Raw genomic sequence first — 25,558 nt, forward strand, 5'->3', positions numbered from 1 at the left:
CCAATGCCTCTCTTTTATTTTTCTCTTTTTTTCCCCTCTTGGTGTATTTATGCTGCTGTGGAACCACTGTTGCTCCCAGATTAACAAATCATTCTGGAGCTGGTAATTAGCAACAGTTGTGCTAAAAGGAACCATCAAGAATGTTAAATTAGTCCACTTTTAAATAAACTGTGTATGAAATGTTAGATCTCTATTCCCAGAGCACCAGTAAAAATGCTGCTGGCTCTTTGCTAACAAAGCCAAAATATGGGAGTAGCATGGTTGTAACTACAGAGACAATTCTGTGCTCTTGAGGTTATAAATAATGACAGAGCATTTATAAAGCAGATGTCAATTGGACTCTTTAAAACATTGTTAAAAAAAAAAAAGAAAGAAAAAGAGTTTCTTTTTCTCCTACTTTCATCTCTGTTCCCAGTTAGATCCCTGCCGTGCTGCTTTCCTGGTTTGTTGGTTTTGCTTTTTGGTTTGGCTTTTTTTTTTTCCCCTTCCTAGGTTTTTTCATATTGAGCTTGGTGAGAAACATAAGTGATTGTTATCCATTCTTTGATTTGGAGCATGGCAGCTGGGAAGAGGCTGAGCAGATGGCTGTCCTTAAGCTGACAACAATTTGGTTCCTACTACTTTGGCAGTCCTTACTGCCGAGGAAAGTCCTTGATGAGAACTCATGGGTTTCAGTGCTGCAAATTGCTTTTGTAGAAATGAAAATTAAATTCTAGGAGAGCAGAAGCTCGTCGCAAACCCTGTTTCTACCTGGAGCTTGGGAAGTGATGTGCCAGGTACGTGGGTTCAGTGTTTCACCCTGTTAGTATTTGCTCGGTGGTTTTAGGATGGTTTAGCAGGTAGCTGATGCCAGTGCCTGGCTCCCTTCATCCCCAGGCAGCTTCTGGTCCTGCAGGTGCCATGTCTCAGCTGTCCCCCCTTCCTTGGCAGCACTGACCGTGCAATAACCACAATAGAGACTTTTCCTGCTGGCTTTTCCTGCTGGCTTTCTCTCCTTCGCCAAGGGCAGGTTTGTCCCTCTGCCTCCAAAACAGTCAGTGCCTTTGTGTCGGCCCTGTGCAATTCCCCAAAGCCCAGGCATTCCCAGAAATGCAGATCCGTGCAGATCTGTGAAGGGCAATGAAGCCTTATTGTGCTCTGAAACCATGGTAATGAGCATTCAGTAAATACAGAACATTTCCTGGGTACTGGAGTGCAGGAGATGGTCACAAAAGAAAGGCTTGCCACAAAGTGCTTGCAAAATTCTGTTTTCCCCAGAATTTCTCTGTGATTTCACCCAAAATGGGAGAAGGAAAAATTAAGATGATATTTGAATCTTCATGGACAATCTCCATCCCTTCCATATGGCATTTCTGTCAGTACTTGTTATTACAAGGGTAAAATCAGGATTAGCTCATTTGCAGATCCTTACCCGCATGTTATACCTATGCTTATGGTAATAAGGCAGGTATCTGTATAAGGTTTTACACCTCAGGTGCTTTTCATCAGGAAGATACAGTGATAAATATATAGGGAAGTAATTTCAGATCATGGTCTTGTGTCTGTGCTTATTTCTAACCAACATTTCCACAGGTGCAGAGAAGCTTAGCAACTGGCTAAACCCCAGAATGATGTCCTGGTTTCAGCTGTTATAGCAGTGATAGATTAATACCACATCATTTCTGGAAACAAGTGAAAGCGAAGATGATATTTAAAGGAGTCTTTTTGCTCTCAGTATATCTTTTAAGAGAATACATTTTTAGACAGCTGGAACTTTTTCGGTGCATCCTTGGTTAAAGCTACTCTGAAATGATTTTTTAATACTGGAGTTACTCTGAGGTCAAGTTCACTGCAATGTCCATTAGCAGTCTTTGATGAAGACTGTTTTGGGAAACTGCAGTCAGTTTGCTGGCATAATTTGAGGGAAGCTCCGCATAGCCTGAGCTCTTTAGGAAAGCAGAGATGCTGACATCTGGGCCTGAGCCAAGACGCTAGTTCAGCTTAAAGATGCTGGAGTCACTTTTTGCACCTAGAAAGTGTGTGATGCTGAAAGCCTGCATGGTGAGGCTCCTTCCTGCAGTCTGCACTGAGTGATATTTCCGTGAGGACGTGCTGCATCAGCCAGCAAGAAGTGAAAATTGATGGAGTCCAAAATTCTTTATTGAACTCTGCTATGTTAAATATTAAAAGAAATTAACTTGCTGGGAGAGGGAGAAGCCTAATTGTGTGGTGGCCGTGATGAGGAATTGTTCTAGGTCACAGTGTTCACATTGTCGATGCGTCCCAGTCCATTCACAGCCTCAATTTGCCTCCTGTCTTCTTCACCAGCTCTTCCAGTTGCTATCTGGATTATTCCAAAAGAAAGCCTGCTTTGCTGTTATTAATATTTATAAAGCTGTGATGAGGTGCTGTTGATTTGTTCCATCTGTAGAGCTGCTTTGGTGTGTGCCTGTGCTTCCTTGGTACCTGGTTCAGATGGTGGTGGAATGACTGCTGGAAGATTTTGAGATGCCAAGGATATTCAGAAGGCTTGGGAAGGAATTCTGTGGTTGGAATCTCACCTCAGTTGCATTTTCACCTACTTACACCAATTCCATTTTTGGGTGTATTTCAGAGTTGTCCTGATGGATCTTCAGTGTGTAGCCTGTGGTGTGTGCTGGAGCAAGCTTTCCTGAAACTTGAACTTCTAAGCTCTTTTTGCAGCTGCATGTTAAGCAGAGACCAACATTATTAGAAGTGACTGGTGATTCCGTATGAATTCCACTTCTGAAAGTCGGGGCTTTTCATAATGCCTCAGGTCAAATACTGAAGTTCAGGAATCTCAGTTTCTTCTGATACAAAACATGGCCAGGACTAATGAGAGGAGAGCAGATGTTCCAGCCTGGAATGTGATTGCATCTGAGCTATCTGTGCATCTGAACTGCGGATGCCATGCACCAAGCATTGTGACTGCTCGACTCAACTAGTAGCTGGTGATTTTCTTTCCCACAGTACGAGAGGCTCTATTGTCTGTCTTGCTGAAGTATTTGCAGCTGAGCTTTGATTTCTGTGAATAAACTGGCTCTCTGGCCACATCCACAGAGTATTTTGCAGGCAGACACAAGTTTGCTTAGCATATGCTCCAAGCCCATCTGGTCATGGATCAGCTCTAGCACAAAAGCTGATGCACTGGTGCTGAGCCGGGTCATGTGCACCTTTCCAAATGGCCAGGTCCAGGCTCAGGGTCCTGCTGCAGTGACTGTGCCTTCTGCAGATCGCTGGCTGAATAAGCTTTATTTTTTGGTCTGTGAGAGCCAGGGTGGGACTGAATAGGAAAACCCAGAGCTTCTGTGCTGGTGAAGGGCACTGTGAAGTTGTCTTCAGTTGTGGCCTTTCTGGGCACTCAATAGAAATACATTCCCTTATAGTACATCAGATACATTAGCCATAAGAATAGTTCTGCCACACAAAGCCAGAGAACACTGTGGCACTGCGAAGCTCTTTGGGGAAAAAGTTGTGAATGAGGCATGGTGGTTTCATGTTTTCATTAGGGCTTTGTTGGCCCTTGTATAGCAACATTGTTGGGTTGGTAACTTATCTCATTAACACGAGCAGAGGTTGGTGAAGTCCATTAATCTGTCTGAAATGCTGTGAATGGGTACACTCAAGAGTTGGCTGAGCCTTCACTGCGTGATGACTACTGTGCTGATTTGACTTTGGCTTCCCAAAGAGTGGTGGGGTCACTCTTACATCTCCTTCAGGCCCCTTTTCAGATTCATACAAATACATGTACATGCACACAGGTATAACGTTGGATATAGATCCCATGCTGTTCCATGTTCCAGACAGCCGTTCAACACTACAGAGGTTTTCAATCCAATTAGGCAGAATTGCATACAGGAGGAAGAAAAAAAGTGAAGTTCTGCAGGGATACCATAGTAAAGAGATTTCCTTCCACTTGCCCTTGATTCCTTATGGATAGCAGCGATGGGGAAGAGTGCATTTAAAACATCCAGTGAATAATTTGAGAGCCGTTCATACGTTTGGTTAAAACCTTGCTGCAGCACCACTTGGGAATCATTTCTACTGGAATTCATGACATATGTTAGTTGTTTATCTTAGCGGGATATGACTTAAAATGTCAGAATGTTTTGTGTTAAGCAACAACCGAATAAAACAAACAAAAACACAGCTGTAATACTACGCTTTAAATTGTTGAATTCAAATATGTGGTATTGATAAAGCAAGCAATAGGGTGCAGTGGTGTATAGAAAATAAGTCTTGTGAGCCCAGCCAGGAAGCAAAAAAAAGGCCTTCAGATACTAGAATTAGTAATAGTAATGTTGTTTGTCAGCTCTTCTGTAAAGATCCAGCATTTGGAATCCAACCTAAATGCCTGAAGGAAAACAAAAGGCACATCATATTCTTCTTCCATAGCCAGTGAGAGTGCGGAAAATGAAATATGATGGCCACAGGTTCTGGTGTGAGCCCCAGGAGCTTGGCTGGGACTGATTATGTGGGAGCAGAGCTAAGAAGGGCGGAGATTTTTGTTTGATTGGGGGTTTGTGCTCTTGAGAAGGCAGTGCAATAAGATTTTGCCAGCAACAGTGGCTCTGTAGTTAATTGGGAGCAGGATTTTGTCTTTGTTCATGAACACATTTGCTCTGTGGTGGACTTGCACCTACTCAGTGAAGAATAGATACATTTTTTTTTAAGCCTTTGTGGGGCTACCTCTACACCAATCCCAAAGTGGACCTGGATGGGATTGAGGAGATGAATCAACTTGGTTGTCCTTATAAAGAGATGGAAATTTCTGTGTCAGTGAGCAAGGGTACCTCTGCCTTACTTGAGAAAGCAGTGAGTAGTGATTTTCAGCAGAGCTCTGGCTGTTGGAGAAGCAGAGCTGAGGTTGGGGAGTAACATAGGGTGGAGGGGACCGTGGGAGGTGACTAGACCCAGCCCTCTCCCCCAGAGCAGGACCAACAGAGGTGATGACAGCAGGGGTGACACACTTCTAAAGGACAGTTGCTGTTCCAGCCTGGCTCTTCTACGACCCTGCACCTATGTTGTTACTCATGTAAAAAGCCTGTAGGAGATAGGCAGGGCTGGTGGGTCTCTACCTGCTCCAGCACAGGTCCCTTCAAACAGCAGCTGATGACAGCACAGCATCTTTTGTAAGGTGGAAAAACCTGGTGAATGCAGGAGAACTATTACATTTATCCTAGTCCTTCCCTCCTTTCAGCTGTGGCAGAAGGTGGTTGCTCAACAAGACACGTTTACCTGGATCAGTGAAACGGCGTAGAGTGATGCTCTCTTAGGTCTGTCTCTTTTGCTCACACTTCAGTTCTGATAATCTCAAACTGTAGTAACCAAAGATTGGTTTCCCTTTAATATTATTAAAGATTGTTATAAAGATTGGTATAAGCAACCTACTGTTGCTGTTAGCCATTATCTCTGCATATTTACATTTAACTGTCCTCCCATTCCTTATGAGCTTGAGCAAGTTATTCCTTGATGTGATGTCATGTTTTTTAATTGTCAAACCAGGCAAAAAAACCTGAGTGTTGGCAGGAGAAAAAATTGCCCAAAAAAACCCCATCCAACCTGTTACATGATAATATCTTACATCATCTGAAGCTCTATGAGGAAGAGAGATTGTGGCTCTCTGCCATCTAGTGTCACTCCAGGGACTCCAGAGATAGGGTAGGGATGAGCTGTGACTTCTCTTCATTTGTTTTCAGACCGATAAGCTTGAACTGAGGTCTGGTGTATGGGATCAGAAGAACAGGGAGGGAGCAAGCTACTGATCCATGGAGCTCCTAGAGCAGCATCTGATCATCTGGATGACACATGTATGTAGGCTCATCCTTTGACACATTGCTCAGAGAAGAGCAGTGAGGCAGCAGAAGGCCGCTCTCATACCTAGCTCACCACAAGAGAAATGATTCTCAGCCTTTGGTGTTCATGCACAAGCTCTTCTTAGACCTTCTGAACAAGCAGTGTCATGCCCCACAAGTGTTGGGGGAGACCTCAGTGTGGGATATGTCCCCTGGAGACACATGGAGACATGCAAAAAGTCCATAAAAGAGATGAAAAATAGCCTCAAAAAGTAGTGGTAGCCAAGGGAGTGCCTCAAAAGAGTCCAAGATGAGCTGCAAACTCTGCTTGATCTCTTGGGTTGGAGGAGACTAGCTTTGAGCAGTTTAATTCAGCACAGGGGTGGGGTATCAGAAGAAGCATCAGCTATAAATTGGCTTCAAGCCAGCCTTGGGGACTTAGTGGCCTGTAACTCCAGAATATGACTGGGCAGAGTATGAAGGCTAGCACTAAACAAAGACTTCTGAAATGCAGGGCTTGTGTTTCTACTGTGCAGAGTTTAAGTGCTGTGAAGGTAGAGCAGCAGGCTGGGATCGTCTTCCAGGCATGACGCTTGTATTGCTGTAGAAGGAAGATGCTGTTAGGTGTAGGACGAGGAGGGAACACTACTTCATGAGATGTCATCATGGAGCATCTCAATTTAACATGTAACCAGAAAAAAGCAATTAAGGGTGGCTGTGTTTGCACATTTATTTTGAAGAGTTTAAAACAAAATTGAAACAAAAGCAGAGAGTAAAGCAACAATGGTGGCTGAGGAAATATGAAATGGCCCCAGGCTTTGCCTTACATACATATATAAAGCAGGACTGTTTCATCCTTCCACTGCTTTGGACAATTAGCATCCCATTCCGTGACGTAGCGTACTCCTTATATTCAGATTTATTGACTTCAGGGGACATTGCATCCCTTCTGCCCATAAATGTGTGCAGCATCGTTCCTCCACACTTAGCAGAAGACCTCCCTTCTTCATTCCACCCCCCAGAAGGAAAAAAAAAACAAGGCAGGCCAGAAGTTTTGAGTAGCACACAATATGTTTTACTTCTAGGATATTTTCCTAGATCTATAATTTACCATTCTTTCTAAATATTCTGGAGTAATAAGACCAAAGCTGCTCAAGATCTGTTGTCTTTTTCTCTGGAATTAGTGAAAAGGCACTTTCTTTTTCAGGGAAGGGAAAAAATCCATCTTGTTTCAGTGTTTGTATCGCTGACTGATATTTCAGTAGGGTCCAAGAAGCTTTCATCTGGATAGACCAAATTTCCTGAAAATGTTGAAATCATATTGGTTCCAAACTTCCCCCAAACCCACATGTTCTAGATTAAGCATGTGTTTGGGAGCTAACATCCTTCTTTCCCCAACTCCACCATGGTCTGGCATTAATAACACCGCACTTAAATATTTGAGAAGCCTTACATATCTCATACCGTGTGAATGAAGCAAATATCCTTACACCAGTTTGTAAGTGACATAAATGAGTTTTGGAGGTTTGATTAAAATGGAGGGGTTTGTTCTTATTCATTGGGACAAATTACATCAAAGAAGACAGTCGATTCTTCATCACTTGGAATCTCAGTTAACACTTGGCTTTTCTTTCCATCCCTTCCATTTTTAGTATTGGTCAAACAGAGATAGAGGGATTGATGGGAGGCTTAGTGTGGACTTCTTTTAATACTTGATCATCATAATGGTTCCTTCTGGTCTTAATATCTGTGAAAGTCGATAGGACTGGTTAATTCGCAGGCATGGTTCTGGAATGGTAACATTCTATTAGATGCTTTGCACCTCCTTTTCTTAGGAAGCCCCAAGTTGCAGAGAACTTCCTGGAGAGGTGGAAACTTTCCCAGCTGGAGGGCATTTGGTGATCAGAGCTTCCTATGAGAGGTGGAGACACCCTGTGTTGATGGGTTGAATGATTAGCAGGACCTGAGTTCTGGGATACTAATCTGCTCTACTACACAGCCTGGTTGTTGTGCTCGGCTTCTGTTTCTTCTCCGTTAATAACGGTATCTCAACTAATGTCCAGGAACTTATTTCAGATTCTGTTAGCTATCTATTCTCCAGAAGTTACTGGTGGATTTGGGCAGTATTCAGAGCTTTGTCTGAGATTTAGCAAGCGGTCTCTTTGTTAAACCAGATGGTTAGCAGAGTTTGGAAAAATACTTTACACAAATTTCCATAGCTGTTGAGTACAGTGATCATTAAACCTAATATTCTTCTTCCAACTACAGCCAGAAGCTCATATTTCAAAGAAAAAGCTGCTTTTTTTTATTGCACAAAGCTTTGACAACATAGTTTTGAAAATGTGTGTATTAGATAAGTCATACAGAGCTCCCTATTTCTGTTTTCATCTTCAAAATTAGATGTTCATCTTGAAAGTAGCTGTGGACTTAATGATTTCAGGTCACCTCATGCTTATTTTATAAGTGAGAAGTGATGTGGCTTTTCTGGAAGACACTAATATCTCATTAATCATCAAGATTTTGTCTCTGATTCTGTTTGTAATATGGGATGAGGGTAACTTCTGAGTCCATCTTCTCATCTCTCAGGGGCAGAACGGTAATGGTAATACAGAGATGGCTCAGTTGTATTACCTGGTGTTACATATTCCCCAAACCAGAGTGGTGCTTAGGTAAGAAGATTGATGATATACCATAATATCCTAGTGCTAGGAAAATAGAAAAGGGACGCTTAATAATTCTGGGGGCAAGCAGTTAATGTTGAGAACAGTGGACATGGTGGTTGCTGCAGTGCACCTTCCCAAAACTGGTTGAATTCCTTGACATGTCTTTGTTCTGTATTGGATGTGAATGCGGCTGGAATACAGTAAGTGGCACCCCTTGACTTTGTTCTGCTTTTGGCAAGTGAGAATTTGAGAAAGTTCAGGAGTCTTCCTAGGTACTTGTCCTTTGTTTGACTGAGTTCTATAATGGTCAAACTTCCACTGGTTTTCTATAAAGTAAGCGTAATTACAAAGATCTGTTCCCCTCGATAAAACCAGTTTGAACAGTTTTGGAGGAATTTAAACTATTTCTCACCAATCCACACACATAACTAATAAGTGAAAGCAGGGGGGTTTAATATACTATTTATACCAGCATATGTTGTATAGAAGTTTTTGATATTTTTGTATTTACAATAAATCATAACAGTGTGTAGCATGCAGAAAGAAAAATCACAGGGGGGAAAGTAAACTCTATTAATCTTTTTAAGAGCAAACGTCATATATAATATCTTCGAGTTGCATCACCATCTGTTGGGGTTTTTTTATGAAGCCCTTGGAAATGATCCAGCAGATGCTAGGGCTGCCGGAGCTGGGGGCTAGAACCTGCTCCCTGAAGCACAGTTAGATATCTTCTGCTGCTTGCTGGGCCACAGCTGCTGTTTTACACAACAAAAACTTATCTATTGCAAACGTTCTCTTCAGCTTAAGTGAGAAGCTTGCATCCAGACTGGCTCATTGCTAAAACCCATGGCCATAGTGCTTCTGCTGGAAGTGACCGGCATTGCTTGGAGCTCCCTTCCCAGTGGTGCTGTCATCCTTTTCCTAGCACGGATGGTCAATCAGGTGAGCTCTTCTTGACCTTCCCAGAAGGCCTCCTGTGAAATTGTAGATACATCTTTCTGTATGTAGATGATCAGGACTGACTGCATTATTCCCAAGATTTTCACCCCTACCTACCGAGAGGCATCAATATTACCCATGCCTGCCAGAAGTATTTCCACTGATCCATTTTAGGGTTTAGCCTTTCCTGGAACTTGCCGCCTGCAGACGTTGTCCTCTGCAGCTCCATCTGAGGAGCTCCACCATCCAGCAGAAAAGTTGATTATACCCTATGTATATATAATTTATAGGACCATGCATTTTGTATGACTGAATCTCATTCCGTGCTTATTATCCCTCAAAGCCATTCAGCCTATCCTCTCTCATATCCCAGTCCTCTTCTGTATTAACAGTTCTTGTCAACTTTCCTTCCTCTGCAAAGCTAAGTTAAAATGAAGGATTGAACAGATCTGACAGTTTCTTCAAGGAGGGATTAGAGCATAAGCATAAATTTAATTTCAGATGAAAGCCAGGAAATGTAGAAGGGGATGGACTTCCCTAGGTCTGGGGTCTGCTCTGACCTCAGACATGAGCAGACAGCATGTGGAAAGGAGGTGGGAAATAGGTGGGATTAGCAGAAAAAAGCACAAAAGGCAAGCACAGGCACATATGGAGAAAAATAGCTGTGCTTGGGTAGCTGTCATGTTTAATACCAGCAGTCAAGACCAAGACCTTGATCTCTAGTACATTCATAACAGAGACTTAAAGGAAATCACAAGGAACAGAGGTGATGCAGGAAAAGTCCAGAAAAGCAAACTTGAGGTTATTTTTATAAAGAAGGGAAAAGAGGTGCTGGGGAAGGGGTGACTGGTTGAGCTGTTGTCAGATCCCCTTGGGACTGGAATAAACCCTCAAATGCACTGCAGTGAAGCCCCTGAAAGCAGTGATGAGAGCTGGAGCAGGCAACGTTGATCAGTGGAGAAATACTCAAGTCAAACCAATTTCCTCCTACATGAAGATGGCAGGTCCTGTGGGCTCTGTACCAGCAGTAGGTATCCTGTAACTTGTTTTTCTATAAGGCTTTTGATACTGCAAAGGAACATGGTGCATCTGTCTATGATCTGCATCTTGAAGCTGGAAAAAACATGTATTCTCATAGATCTTCCTTGGTATCATGTCATCTAATGGCCTCCATGAAACTGCACTAAATAAACCTGGATCTTGTAGAAGTTTTTAAGACCTGGAGCCTCTCCACAGGAATGGGATGGCAAGATGGGATTTACAGTGTAGAAGATGTAGGAAAGATTTACACTTGATTAACTTGTAGGTATTTAACCTGCTCCACCGATTAACAGATAACCAATGGGTCAGATGTATTCAACCACAGCAGCGTTTAACAAGCTTTATAGCTTAAATATTGGGGGGTGGCCTCAGAAAAGCACGACAGAAAGGATTTTTGTTTCTTTTCTCCTCTGCACACAGGTGTTGGGACAACACCTATGAAGTAAAGTTTTCAAGCCTTATGCCTCAGCACCTTTTGTACTGAGGGGAATATAGATCTGATATTTTGGTGGCACTCTGCTTCCCAAACTCAGTAGGAGGCTTTGTTACCATTTTAGACTAAATTGAAGAAGAGCTGATGAGTTTACCGTTTGGAGCAAAAATGAGGAAAATTCAGTCTTCTGGTGTATCGGATGAACCTTATGGCTCCCTGCTACAATTAAATTATCCACCCCCTCCTATTGGGAGACGAACAGATGCAAACCCCAGAGACTCAGAAGCTCCCAAGGCTAATAATACTGTGTTTTTTTCATGTCAGAAGTATTTTTGTGTTTGTCGAAAGATTCACTTGCACAGCCGTAACATCTCTCTCTGCCGTGCCTGGAACAGATGCGTGTGTTGTAATATAGACTGTGAACATTGACATCGCATGTGGTTCTCATTCCTCCCATTCATCTTTGAAGCTAATTGGTTCCATCCATTTCAAATGTGTTTGGCTCGCCACAGCTATTTGTACTTTCACTCTGGTTATAGCGCTAATGGTGTGATATATATAACATGAAATAAACTCTCGTGACTCCGAGGTCTGAAGAGACACATACACAGCACTTGCATTTTACTTGCTGTGTTGGGCTTTTTTAAATTACATCCCCCAGACAGTTTTTTTCCTCTTCACTGAGAACGTTATCAACTGGCTGGTGCCTGAGATGAGGGCCAGGAGATCGCTGGGGTGATGGTGGCTCATTCGGCAGCACAGAAGCAAAAAGAGGAGCCTGTCGGTGTTTGCCAAACATGAGAGGGTTTGTAGCTCATCTGCTGGTGCTGGATCTGCTGGTTGGCTTCAGTATTGCTCCTTAGCAAGATACTGGGACTGGCATTGTTATAAACCTGTGTGGTGTCCTTTCTGTGTGTTTTAATACTGTGAAGATATAGATTAGTAAAACAAAAAAAGTAAATTAACAGAAATAATAAATTGGATAATACCATCTAATGGAAGAGAGGCACTGTCTCCCATAACATCCTCATAGATAAGCTTAGGAAGCATGGGTTAGAATGGATGGTGGGGTGGATCAAAAACTGGCTGAATGTCAGAGTTCAGAGGGTTGTGATCAGTGGAGTAGAATCCAGTTGATTACTGCCTGTAGTCACTGGTGTTCCCCAGGGATCAATAGTGGGTCTGGTCTTATTCAACTTGTTTATCAGTGACCTGGATGAAGGGCTAGAGCGTTCCCTCGGCAAGTTTGCTGATGATATGAAGCAAGGGCAGTGGCTGATACACCTGAAGCTGTGCTGCCATTCAGCGGGACCTTGATAGGCTGGAGAATTGGGCAGAGATAAACCTAATGAAGGACAGATGTAGGGTACTGCCCTTGTGGAGGAAGAACCCCAAGTACCAGCACAGGCTGGGGACTGACCTGCTAGAAAGCAGTTCAGCTGAGAAGGACCTGGCAGTATTGGTGGATGGTGAGTTAAGCATGAGGCAGCAGTGTGCCCTGGCAGCCAGGAGGGACGAGTGTCCTGCGGTGCACTGGGAGGAGTGTGGCCAGCAGTCGAGGGAGGTGATCGTCCTCCTCTACTCAACCCTGGTGAAGCCACATCTGGGAGCTGTGTCCAGTTCTGGGCTCCTCGGTACAAGGAAGACAAGGAGCAAGTGGAACAGGGTCCAGCAGAGGCCACAAGGATGATCAGGGGTCTGGAGCATGTCTCTGGTGAGAGATTGCAGGCGCTGTGCCTGGTTAGTCTAGAGAAAAGAAGACTGAGAGGGGATCTCATTAATGCATATGAACATCTCAAAGGTGAGTGCTAGGAGGATGGTGCCAGACTCTTTTCAGTGGTGCCCAGTGACAGGACAAGGAGCAACGGCCATAAACTAAAACACAAGTTTCACCTCAACATGAAGAAGAAGTTCTTGATGTTGAGAGTGGCAGAGCACCCAGGAGCATTGTGGAGTCTCCCTCTCTGAAGACATTGCAGACCTGCCTGGACATGTGTAACCTGCCCTGGGTGGCCCTGCCTTGGCCAGGTGCTGGACAGGATGGTCTCCAGAGGTCCCTTCCAACACGCATGATTCTGTGGTATTTTTCCCATGACCCAACAGCAGAATGTAGGCATTAATTAATTAATTAAATGTATTAATGAATTAAAATTAATTAATTAATCTTCCTGTTGAGACATTGGTAAGGTTGCTGGGCATTTCCCTGGTCCTTCTCTCCTCTTTAACTAGCCATGGAACATGGCACTTCTGTATTAACTGGTAATTTGTCTTTCTCTACCACTGCAGACTTGAAGCAACCTCATTACCTTCCATTCATTGCAAATTTATCTCCTTTAAAGGTGATTTCCATCTTCGATGTGTGTTTAAACCCAGGTTTTAGAGGGATTTCACTGGTGAACAGCAAGGGAATATTTGGGGATTTTTGCAGTTCATTCCCATCCATGAGTAATTTTTGAGGAAGCAATGGGATGTGTTTCACACTTCAGCTTCTGCTCAAAAAGTAATGTAGTTTTTCAGCTTCACTATAAATATTTTCATTTCTTGCTAGGGAGCCTTGTATTTTCATTGTTTTAAAAAGCCAGTTCATGCTAATCATTTGCTTTTGTTGTTATAAGTATTTTATTATTTTTAAACAACTTGGCTCATAAGTATTTGGGTTACTGCTCTAAGCTGAGAGCTGTGTTATGCTTTCTTCTAACCTGCCCTCATCGGGAAGCATGTCAGCTTTAAATGTTAAGCTTTGTGATTTCAAGCCAAGAGAGACAATTTGTGTATGGCTGCACAGACCACAAATGCATCCATTGTCCACTTGAAGAATAATCTGCTATTTAGGGACTGTAGTTTTGAATGGTTCCTGCTGAGTCTCAGGATTTCTGCAGTGTGAAGGTTTGACGTGCTGTGCTTCCATCAGCAGCATCGGGGGGATACATACAGCAAATCTCTGGGCAAAAGTCTGAGCAGTGTTCAGAAGAGCCAGAATTAAGTTAGTATCGCTCTGGCTTAAGGCTGAAAAGCATCTGTCATCGGAGCTTTGCTGTTAGCCACAGGCATGTGGTTTAACTCATCTTTGCAATACAGGGAAGAGGTGCCCACCAAAACTCACTCACTTGCATCATACCAGCCACAGATTGCTAATGTGAGAGAGGGTAAAGATCTGGGCACCAGTAAAATCATCATACCTCCACCGCAATGGTTTGTAGAAAACAAGAGACTACATAAATTGGCTTTACTGATTTTGTTGTGAATTTTGTTCCAGCTCTGGAGAAACACCCTCTGGATCAGTGGGTGCTGAGGGCGGGGGGATTGTCTAAGATGGGATGATCACTGAATTTCACTAGGGTTTGTTTTTTTTTTTGTTCTCTGTAGGTCCAAGTTCAGTGAAAAACAAGAAAAAGGGTAAGTCTGAGTTCTGATTTAATTTTCCTTTCTGTGCTTGTATTACCCGGCTATGACTCCTCTTTAGCCAACACAAAGGAGAAACCACCAGCAGGTTCCCTCTGCAGGAAGGACAGGGAGTAACGTGGTGCTTGGTCACACAACACAGACCATGAGCTGCTCTTGTGCACCCTCATTGCCGTGGCAGGGCTGTACAACCGGAGCACAGGGCTCGTTAAAACCTTCTTTAAAAACCAACAGAAAACAATTACCTTGTATTGAAGTAATGATGAAGATATCAGCTATCAGGAGCCACTTGCTGTTTGCCAGGCTGTCTTTAATGAAACATCTTTAGCTTTCATCCTTATCCTACCATGCATCTTGCTCCAAGTTGGGGTCTCCTTCAGACCCATCAAAGTCAGCATAGATAACCTCTGCATCTTACTTCTGCTTGTGCATTAACCTCACAAGTATTATTTTATGTGTCTGTTCTGAGTGTTGGTCAGCCCATAGATATTTTGTCTTGACTTCCTTACATTCCTCAAGCTGTTTGCAATGTAGTTGGGTATTTTTTAAAATGCTTATCAATGACTTGTTGTGACTTGGTCTATTCAGGACGCACACCCGTATTTCCATGGGGTGTCTGATGCCATCCTTGTTTGTGTAGGACTCCTGGGGAATGCTTTTGGTCATACACTTACTTGCTACCAGGACCTTGAGTGAGTCAGGGAATCTGAGTTGCTTTGTAAGCACAAATATGCTGCAGTCTTGATTCCAAGGAAACACAGATTACCCCTTTCTGCTCCTTGTCACCATGTGTACATGGTGTGCGATCACAATGGCTTGTAGGTTGTGAGAAGTGCAGGAGCTGTGTGCAGCTTGAGGCTGTGCCGCTCCTGAAGCCTCATCCACTGAGGGGCTCACACAGGCATCAACACACATTGCATGCTCACGGCCAAGCCTATACAGCAAAGCATAGTTGACGTGTGCCATGTCAACTCACTGCTTACTGCCTACTGCACCCAATGTATCTGTGATTAACAGGAGCGTTAGGTGGTCAGCACTTTGTTCATCCCTCAGGAGACCTTCCCAGTCCAACCCACCACCATGACCTGTGCAGGAAGAGCAGCTGAGCTTTGCATGTCTGTGGTACTTTAATAGCACATCAGATCACTTTGTGTCCTTGGATACAAACTCCACAGTTAGAAACTGTTGTTTTTACTACTGAACTATCAGCCCATTTAGTAGAAGATCCCATTTCTGAGACAGATCAGTTAAACCCGTTGTAATGTGCATCCCTCTTGGAAAGGAAAGCAAGGAGTGACAGCAGCAGGATTCCTGACTTGCTGCATGTGAATCCTTCATGGCAATGGCCTATATCTAAGGGGACGTGAATGAGAAGAATTTAGCGAGTGTGCTTTAGGGGAAATAGGTAAGGGGTTTGATTCAAGGTGATAGTTTCCAAAGTGTGTCGTTATCCCAAGGAGGAGGAGAATCGCTGGATTAGAGGAAAGCTGGCCTGTTGCCAGCCCAGGTTTGAAGGCACAGCTACCAACCTGGGCAGAAATACTGCTGCAAATGATTTGTTGCAGGTAAGAAACCCATCCTTGGAGGGTACTACATTACTTTAATCATCTGTGCTTACTTTAACTTAGTTCTTTGCACAGTGACACTAAACCACATGGTTGTCCTGTGCCGATTTTCATGTGTCCTTGTTCATGGCTAGTGTTCATCTGGAGATCTCCACTTCTGTGCTAACTAAAATAGATGGGGTTTGCCTTGTTTTGTTCCATGACAAACATGAATATTTAGGAGAGAAACAAGTACATAAATGTACTCAGAAACCATTCCAATGATCATTATTTCATATCCTAACTGCTGCTGTCATCAAAAAAAGTATTTCATTCTGTCCTGCAGTGGACTTTGTTGCAGCAATTTTCCTAAGTTAATAAAGCTATTTGGCATAAAAGCTGTTAAAGTTGCATTTTATAAGCTGCATCAATATAACATAATTTTATCAGGGATCTGGAACATCCAGAGAGCACAGGTCAGGCTTTCCATTCAAACCTTGTTTCAGTCCACTGTGTGGATTGAAAGTTGGATTAAGAGTCTTCACTTACATGGTTGTGCTGTTTCCCCCTCTGGGACCACATGGTGAGATGTGTTTGAGGATTGTGGCAATTTGTCAGTGCTTTCACCCTCCTCGTTGGGTTAGTGCTTCCCTTACCCCTCCATCCAAAGCCCAGAATGCACATTTGATGATCTTGAGGCATCAACTTCGCGCACGTTAAGTGCCTCTTCATGACACCATAGAGAGGTGCCTCTTCGGCCCCAAGCAGTGTGGGGATGCTTCCTGCAACACCCTGGGCACTCGGCCGCTGAAGTTCAGCTCTGAACTGCCCTCTGGAGGCACCTCTGTCCCTCAGACAGGAGACCAAGCCATGGGGGTTGTACGCTAATGCACGCGTATGCAGCAGGTAGAAAAGATTGCAACTGTTTGCCATCAAAATGAACGGAAAACTGAGAAACTGCAGTGGTTCACCTCCACTTTCAACACTCCACCTCTCACCGTGCTGCGCTGTGGCACACACTTGGTCTAAAGGGATTGTCCCAACCTTGCCTGAGGACCCCCCCCAGCCCTGTGCCAAGAGTAGGGTACCCAGGGAACGGCTGCAGCCAGAGCTCTGGGGCAGAAACCATCTGAGTCTCCATCTCTTGGGAGGCCTTGGAGAGTGCATGTGCCTCGTTTAAATGTAGTTATATCCATTGGAAGGAGCCTGCAAAGCGGTGACCTGCTTCTGCCCTGCTGGCAGCATTGTCCTCATGGTGCGGAGCCGTGGGACCCCCACCCTGGCCGGTTGGGTGCTGCTCTTTGTCCCTGCCCTCCAGTCACCAATGAGCCATCCCCAGTCTTCTGCCTGCCTTGTTCTTGGGGCTTTCTTGTGGGTAAAAGACCATCCCACCTTGGCATGCTGAGAAGCTAACATTTAACCTTCTGTTTTTCAGGTAAGAAGGCTGGTCCTCCAGGGCCAAATGGTCCCCAAGGGCCACCAGGTCCTCCTGGGCCCCAGGGTCCCCCCGGCATTCCCGGCATCCCTGGGATTCCCGGCACAACCGTCATGGGACCACCCGGCCCCCCTGGGCCACCGGGCCCCCAGGGACCCCCTGGGCTGCAGGGCCCCTCAGGTAAGGGACTTATCCCCTTTACTGGTCAGAGCCTTTGCACGCTGCTTGCATGCAGGAGGTGCTGGTGCTGTACAAATAAATCAGAGCTCCGGGTTTCCATCTGAGGACAGCAGGGTGCCTGCATGCGACGGTGCAGTGTCCCTGTGTGGGACTCGGGTGTTCCTGGGCTCGTCCTTGGGGAAATGAGAGGAGCCCCAGGGGCAGCAGGGGTTTAGGGTGTGATGCCATGGGCACGGGGTGCCTGTTGGATGAGGATGCAGAGAAGGAGCGGCAAAGACCTCTGGAGCCTCAGATGCTTTTAAGCATCCTACTGAAGTCTGCCAGTGATCCATGTCCTGGCTGCAAGGTGGCTTTTCCCTGTGGGAATCCCGTTAAGGTAACGCAAAGCCATTCAGCCAGCCCTGGAGCCACACAAACTGAGGAAGCTTGACTCCCATACCAGCCAGATGAAAATATGTTTTTTTTTTCCTGCAGTTCTTGGTTTCTTTTTTCTTTGTTTCTTTGTATCTCCACCATACTGTTTCTCCAAGGAGTCATGTGCCAAGTATTTTGTTAAATTCCCTAAATTTAATAACTCTTTAAAATGCAGATTTGTAGAAGTTCACATAGGTTTCATATTGTTTGTTACATGTATGTTATATGTGTATATATAACAGTCTAGTATTAAAAAATGCATCTTCAGAGAAATCAAGACTATTACACTATAGCTCCATGGCTCTGAAGGGAAAACTTGGTTGACTTCTCAGTTTATATCTTGGAACTGTCAAATCAGAAGCCAGGAGCAGCATGAGGTCCTTAGCACTCCAGAGTGCTGCCCACAAGCATCTTCTCTTTAATAGAGATTTGGCTTTCGGAGGAAAGATATTTCAGCATGTAGCTTGAATGCAATGAATGACCTGAGTTACTGCAGAGTGAAACTTGTAATCTTTGCAGCCAAGAGGCTTTATTGCCACTGCTGATCAGGAAAAGGGTTGTGCAACTTTTCCTTCTAGTGGAAACTGGTTGAATAGTGGAGAATTTTGATGATGTTAGACAGAAATGCAGGAATAAATAGGAAAAAGTAAGATGACTCTTTCTTGTTTATGTACTTTTTAACATTAAGCTGCACCCCATACTGCTGGTACTGTTGTCCTCCTGTTAAAAATGGTGGTTTCATGGTTGTTTTGGGAGAAGTTTTATTTATAGGAGTGTTTACTGCAGCTCTTTCAAGCTTCCTCTTCAATAATGTGAAACTGTATTTTGCAGGTGCCACAGACAAAGCCGGCTCCAGAGACATCCAGGTTAGTTATCTTCTTTCCAGGGAAAAACTCCGCTTTGGCTGGATTTTTGTAACCATAGCCACCTATGTTTGCTAATGTTATGTTCAGTGGTATAGCTCTGAAAAAAACCACCCCTTCCTGCCTGTGCCAGATCAGAGTTACACAAAGTGGCTGAGCTCATCCATTTCATAGGTCAAAAGAAAGCCATGTTCATCTGTCTTGGGCTTCTTGCCTCTTCTCCAGTACTTAAACGTGTTGTTGTCTGAGCTTTTGTTTTCATTTATGAAAAGTGTGGATGATCTCAAGGTACTATCCTGCCTCTGTACTGGTCACCAGGGCTGTGGAGGTGTGTTGTATGACTGTAAAATGATGCAGTATCCTATTGAGTTTAAATCCCTGTGCTCTTGTTTGCAGCCAGCTGTGGTCCACCTCCAAGGCCAAGGCTCAGCAATCCAAGTGAAGAATGGTAAGGGTCTCATTATATTGGCAGTTACTGGAAAGAGCCCATCCTGCACCCATAGCCTCATACCTGGGTCTAAATCCATCCTGCAACACCACTCCCTGACTATCCCTGCTGTTGGCCTCCCCAGGAGACAATCTGATTCCCAGACCCCAGTCTTCTGTTGAGTCTCCATCCCCATTTCACCTGCTCTCCTGTTTACCTCCCAGGTGACCTCTACCTTGTACATCCCAGTAATTCTGTCCCATTGAATCTCCCTTCTCCTTGACCTCCCGTCAGATGTTGCGCCTCCTTCAGCCTGCTGTCATATCATTAGTTTTCCTCAGCCCCTCGATGGCCAGCCTTCTTTCTCACTCTATTCTATTTAAAGCCCTCAGTGTATCCTTTTCTTGTCTTAGCCCCATCAGCCTGTGTTCTCGCATGTTCCCAGTAATTTAAGGCAGGGGAAAGCACAGCTGTAGTGTGAGGAGACAGAGGTGCATGGCCACTGGCTCCTCCTGCATTATGCTTCAAGCATGCACGCATGCAGCCTCCATGGCCCCTTGTGCATCTCTACCCCCACCAACAATGTTTTAAGCTTTTAAGCTCAAGTCCTGCCAAGCCAATTCACGTCCACAGGCACCTCCTTTCTCTCCTCTTTCCTTCCCAGATCCCTGTCCAATTTGTGCTCCAGTTCCTCTTGCCAACAGCTGGGTCTCATTCATTAGCTGCTGCTTCCCTGCTCACGATGTCTGGCTGTGCGGGAGAGGAGCTGGCTGTGTTGTCCCCTGCCTAAGCCACCATGTGCAGCTCCCTAGGGAATGTGGGCAGCAGCCCTGGGGCATGTACCCCCATGCCAGACCTGGAGGGCTGCAGCTCGCAAGGGTTGGGGCAGCAGAGACAGGACTGAAGGACCCCCTGTCTGCCAACTTCTGCCCCGTGCATGGGATGAGGAGGGCTGGACCCTGCTTCTGTTGAAAGGCAGTTTCTCTCTTTCAGCAGACATTTGCTGAGAGAGCTGAAACTTCTCATGGTTATGGAAGTATGCATACAGCGGGGTGGAGAAAAGCTCCCCAAAACAAAAAAGGAAACTGACCATTCCCAAGAACAATAGAATGGAAAAGATGCTGGTTTGCTTACGTTCAAAAAGTAATTATCCCTTTATTAATGAGAAGCCAGTATGTTTACAGAGTATGCTACTCTCTAAGAGTGGGAATTGCCCTGTGAGTGTCCTTCCCTGCTGCTTGGGAACAATCTGAGGCTGTGAGCCATTAATGCTGTCCAGCTGACAGCCTGGCTGGTGTGTGACTGGGGGCAGGGAGCGAAAACCAGATGAAGGCTGGGAGGAAGAGAGTTGCATTTGATAGAACAAGGCATCTAGAGAGAATGGCTCTGTTCAGGGCTCGGGGTGAAGTGTGTCCTCTGGGTCTGCTCGTTGCCTTGTCCAGAGAACAGAGGCCTACTCACGTTGTGAGTTAGTCCATCTGCTCCAGTGCCAGAGGACTGGGTGATGGATCAGGAAATCCCTGACCATGTTGAGTGGGGACCCCAGTTAAGGGTTAATGTGGTGTGAGATGATGCGATTTCGTACTTTGTTGCTGTTGTTTTGGCTTTTAAAAACCTAGCAAATGTAATGACAAAGCATTTGTTAAAGTAATGCTAGTTACAAAGTCAAGAATATTGAAGTCAAGGAATGCCAGAATTAAAATCAATTGTGTAACCCTAAGTTAACCTCCATGCACAGATGTGTCCTGACAGATGGTGCAGCCCCATAGTTACACACAATTTTCCCCATAACACTATTGCCTCTTTTGCTGTAAGGACTAGTTTTCTTCTAGGGATGAACTCAAGGCATAGACTGAGGGTGAAGGCTGTGTCATGACACTTCTGCTGAGAGCATCTTCCAGGCCAGCAGCACTAAGAGATTGTCCACATATAGTCCCCACTCCTGTGAGGAATCACTGTTGTCATCCTAGCCTTGCTGCAGTCCTCAAGGACGTATCTGTTGATGTGGTTTTCAGCACACTGTCTGCTGAAGCTCTGCTTTATTTAGTGTGGAAGCTGGGAAGAGAGATGTGGGAAGGGGGATAAATGAGATGGGAAGTAGAGGAAGAGATTCAATGGTATCAAGGGCGGGTGATGGCAGTGGAGGGTCCTTCTTGGAGAACTGGATCCTGGTCCTGCCTCTGCTGCAGAGTTTCTTCCATGATATCAGGGAAGTCACCAGTACCAAAGTTTTTACAAGGGCTATGAACAGACGCTTTTCAGGAGGCACCTGGAGAAGTGCTGTTATAATCACAGCCGCCGTAAGTCCTTTGGGATCAGTGGCTGAACATGCAAAAATAGTGTGAAGAATCAGCCCTTGGCCTCTCAGGTGCATTAAAAAGTCTTAGCAAGCAGCCTTACAGTAGCAGGATTGATTTGAATGTGCTGGAGTGTCATTGCTCTAGAGTGGGGATGATACTGAGAGCATGTTTTCAGGCCTGTAAAACACTCAAATATGATAGTAAGCTTGACTTAGTGTCAGGAGGAGGCAAGGGGATGAACGCAGTGTAGCACAAAAGGCTATATGCTGAATTTTCAAGGATGAGGAGAACCACTGTTGTTGAGGACAAGCAGAGATGTAACCCAGTTGTGCTGGCACTGAACGAAATGGGTGTCAGCAAGTGATGATGCCATTAGAGCTATGGAGGGGAGTCCAAACTAACACACTGTGGTCTTTAATTCTGGGATTTTCTTACTGTATGACTTGACTTTTCAGCCTGAGTCTGTGGCAGCTGTTGTGTGTGAAACCTTGCAATGTCACTGTATTTCTGTGCTCCTGCGCTTTTCATTGACAGGTACTGAGTGACTGCCATTTTCTCATACTGAGATCTTTCAGGTGGAGTCCTCAATGACTGGTCTCGCATCACTATGAATCCCAAGGTGTTTAAGCTGCATGCACGCAGTGGGGAGCTGGAGGTACTGGTGGACGGCACATACTTCATCTATAGTCAGGTAGAAGTGAGTACGGTCCTAGGCCTAACTCCTATTTTTGTGTTCCAATGGAAGCCTTGCATGAACCACGAGAGGGCTCCAGACAACTAGCAAATGCCAAGAACTTGTATGTACTTTTAACCGCTTCGTGCTCTAGGAGGTGTGTGTCGGAGAAAGATGTTAAGTTTCAAAGTGCAAGGTCACACGTTTCACCGTGACACCAGCCACAAGAGATTAGTTCCCAAAACACGTGCAAACTCCCAGCCAGTCCCCACATGCCACCAATGCCTTTTTTCAATCTTCCATGTTGCCTGTGCAGTCATTCACCAGCCCATCTAAACCTCTGTGCAGAACAAGGGTCCCAGCAGGATGCTTGGCTCTGTGCTTTAAAAGAGATGCCAGACCAAAACCCTGGCTACTCGTGATCATTTTGAAGCCATGTCACTCTTTGTAAGCATAGGACTCTCAGCCCGGGTGGCTTGGCCGAACTCCAGCTCGGGTAACTCCATTTTGCCTCCACCTACTTTGTGTAGCTGCAGACTGGCAGGATGCACCACATTGTGCGGTGGGATGGCTCAGCTCTGCTTTAGTTGGTACCAACAACGGATGTACTGACCTGCTTCTGCAAGAAGGGCTAAACAAAGTAATAAATTATTGCATTATGATGTAGTAATAAGCTAATTAAGACATAATTTCCTCTCCCCATTCAAGTAAACTGCAGGAGATGGACTGTCATGTAACGCTCTGCTCCCAGGGTCTTGCAAATCTCTCAACAGAATTGCTGAGTGGTGTTCAGTGTGAACTCCTCCCTTCCAGAAATGCAGGGTGTCCACCCAGCTGTAGGCTGAAAAACATGGCCAGTTTCTGGGACGGATTTTAACAAGACAAGAGGGTTTCTGTGTAACAACCACAATTCAACAGCTTCCACCTTGCTTCAGGCTTCTAATACTACCTCCTGCTCATGATTTGCCTCTGTTCAGTTGGCAGCCCCACTGGGGACTGTGCCAAGTCTGATAAGGTGGGCTGTGGCTGTCAGTTTAGGTGCTCTTCCATGGAAGTGGTTACGTGTCTAGCTTGGATGGGGACAGGAAAACTAACTCTATGTTAGTATAGGGCCAAAGTATAATTGTTTCCTGAGCAAAATAAGCTTAATGCTAGTTGTTGGCCACAATGTTGTGCTTCCCTTGTAGTCTGCCAAGGGAAAAGCAGTCTTGTATAGCTTCTGAGGTTGCAGGGTTTAGGCTAAGAAGAATTGGCAGATGCATCTGGCACATGCTGGTTTTCTTCTATCAGGAAGAAGCAGCTCCCTGGGACTGAATTCTTTGGACAGGTCTTTCTCATGCATCTCACAGTTCTTCAGAATCAGTGTGGGGGAGATGGTTAAGTAACAACTAATGGAGTCACAGGGACTTAGGCACTAGGTCTAAGAATTAAATCAGTAGAAACACTACAAGGGCATTTGCTTCCAAGCTGTGGAGGTTGGGAGGGTGTCTTCCCTGTAGTAGCTTATGCCTTTGAAAGCACCTCAAGTCCAATTACAAAGAAGGCAACTCTCAGTACATCTTAGGGCATTTTTGATGTCAGCACTAAAGGAGGCTCATGGGACCCAGAAAGCAGGACTGGCCAGGTAAGTGCAAGAGGACTTCAGTTAAAGTATTTCTGTTTGTTGGATGAAAAGCTGTTTGTGGCAGTTAGGGTTGTCCATACATTTTTGTAACTAGGCCTGTGCAGGTTTGTAATTTTTCCTGTAATAAGCAGGTTCTAAAGCGAGCATTCATAGCTCAGCCTTAGATACAAGGATTCACAGATTCTTGCATGCTAGTGTTACATGAAGTGGAATACAGAGTTTCCTCATGTTTGGTTGGCTTGGGGTTCTTTCTACCTCAAACAAGTCAATCTCCCATGAGTATAGGTGTCTTGGGGCCAACGAAAGAATTGTTAGCAGAGGGAACATACATTTACCTGTGAAAGGAACGTGGACTTGTTCTGTGCTCACAAGTAACTCCCTAACACCTTTCTTCTTCCTGCTTCACATCAGGTATACTACATAAACTTCACAGATTTTGCCAGCTATGAGGTGGTGGTGGATGAAAAGCCCTTTCTGCAATGCACTCGGAGTATTGAGACCGGCAAGACCAACTTCAATACCTGCTATACAGCTGGGGTCTGCCTCCTCAAAGCCAGGCAGAAGATTGCTGTGAAAATGGTCCATGCTGACATCTCCATCAACATGAGCAAGCACACGACTTTCTTTGGGGCCATACGCCTAGGAGATGCACCAGCATCCTAGATGAACTTGGCATGTCCAAGGATACTCACAGAACTGCACAGTGCTGCTGTTCATAAGCGTATCAGTATTTCAGGGGGTTCTGTAATCCGGCCATAAAGAAAACTGATCCAGAGCTATTTATTCCTGTATGTGAATGCAGGAAGCACAATTGTCTTCTGTGACTTGCATGGAGACTTGGATCAAAAAGCATTGTGAGAAAGAAAGGCTGTTGTGTCTGCCTTGTCTCAGTATTTCAAGTATTACTGCACTGATACTCTGCTCTGTGATCTTCACACGAGGCTTGTTGAGAGTTGTGTGGGTCTCTGCTTTTATGTTGCACTAGCAAGAGCATCCCAGGCGGTAGCGGGAGAAGACAGACTAATGTCCAAATTGTCCTATCCAGGCACTCCTGCTTCTGCATGCTAATGAAAGAAGGAAAGGGGATTTCTGGTTTTCTGCCTTCCCAGTTCAGACTGGAATGGCCACAGGGTGCAAAGGGAGGTGACTAAGAGAAGGGTCAGTGGTGTTTACATTCATCCTCAGGAGTGTGAGCAAGGAAGGCGAAGTGCCTCTGCCTAGAACTTGGAAGCAGGCTGCAAAAAGAAGTGTGAGAGGAAGAGGAATACTTAATAGAGCAGGCTTAGCAGATAGGAAACTGCTTCCACATTCCAGAAATCACCAAGCCCCAAAGAAAATGCTGATGCCCGGTTCCAGCACCTCTGCTACTTTCAGCTCCTGCCATTACCCCAGAGGTATACCTTGCCCTAACAGGGGCTGCCTTAAAGTACTGCTGCTGTTACAGCAATTTGTGTTTTGTTGGGGTTTTGGTTTGGGGGATTTTGGGGGGCCTTTTTAATGAATATTTTGCAAACCAGAACACATTTCTACAGGCTTCAGTGAGCCACGTAGACACGAGTACTTGTGAAAACACTCTGAAGAAGTTTGTCATGTTTAAGAATAAAATATTCAAACAGGATTTTTTTTTCTGTTTTAATAGCAACTGTCCTGCTTTCAGATGTGGTTTTTGTCCTTCCTCCAGCCTCCCCCTTTCCTTTTGGCACCCTTCTACCTAAAATGCTCTAATAAGTGGTGATGGAGTCTCTAGCAAACCAAAAAAAAAAAGCAGCATTTAAAAAGCCTGGTCCAGCATGAAGTCACCACTTTTTCTCTTCTCTGAGCCCTG

The 25,558-nt window shown here is 44.9% G+C and overlaps 1 protein-coding gene across 3 annotated transcripts in view; it reads left to right on the forward strand.

The window, feature by feature from the left end:
- The window catches only part of EDA (ectodysplasin A), a 69,972-nt gene extending 44,621 nt beyond the window's left edge, over nucleotides 1-25,351 (forward strand). Inside the window, exons 3-8 of one of the 3 annotated variants that reach the window (XM_062639978.1) lie at nucleotides 14,238-14,267; nucleotides 17,253-17,432; nucleotides 18,678-18,712; nucleotides 19,106-19,157; nucleotides 22,003-22,133; nucleotides 24,145-25,351. In XM_062639978.1, coding sequence (XP_062495962.1) covers nucleotides 14,238-14,267; nucleotides 17,253-17,432; nucleotides 18,678-18,712; nucleotides 19,106-19,157; nucleotides 22,003-22,133; nucleotides 24,145-24,396 — 680 coding nt within the window. In that variant the 3' untranslated portion in view covers nucleotides 24,397-25,351. The remainder of the gene's footprint in view (nucleotides 1-14,237; nucleotides 14,268-17,252; nucleotides 17,433-18,677; nucleotides 18,713-19,105; nucleotides 19,158-22,002; nucleotides 22,134-24,144) is intronic. The other 2 variants (XM_062639980.1, XM_062639979.1) reach the window with 2 other exon arrangements.
- Nucleotides 25,352-25,558: the final 207 nt, after the last annotated feature.

The sequence above is a fragment of the Pezoporus occidentalis genome, unplaced genomic scaffold (genome assembly GCF_034315485.1).
Source record: "Pezoporus occidentalis ecotype Australia unplaced genomic scaffold, CSIRO_AGI_Poc_V1 ctg63, whole genome shotgun sequence".
Lineage (NCBI taxonomy): Eukaryota > Metazoa > Chordata > Aves > Psittaciformes > Psittacidae > Pezoporus > Pezoporus occidentalis.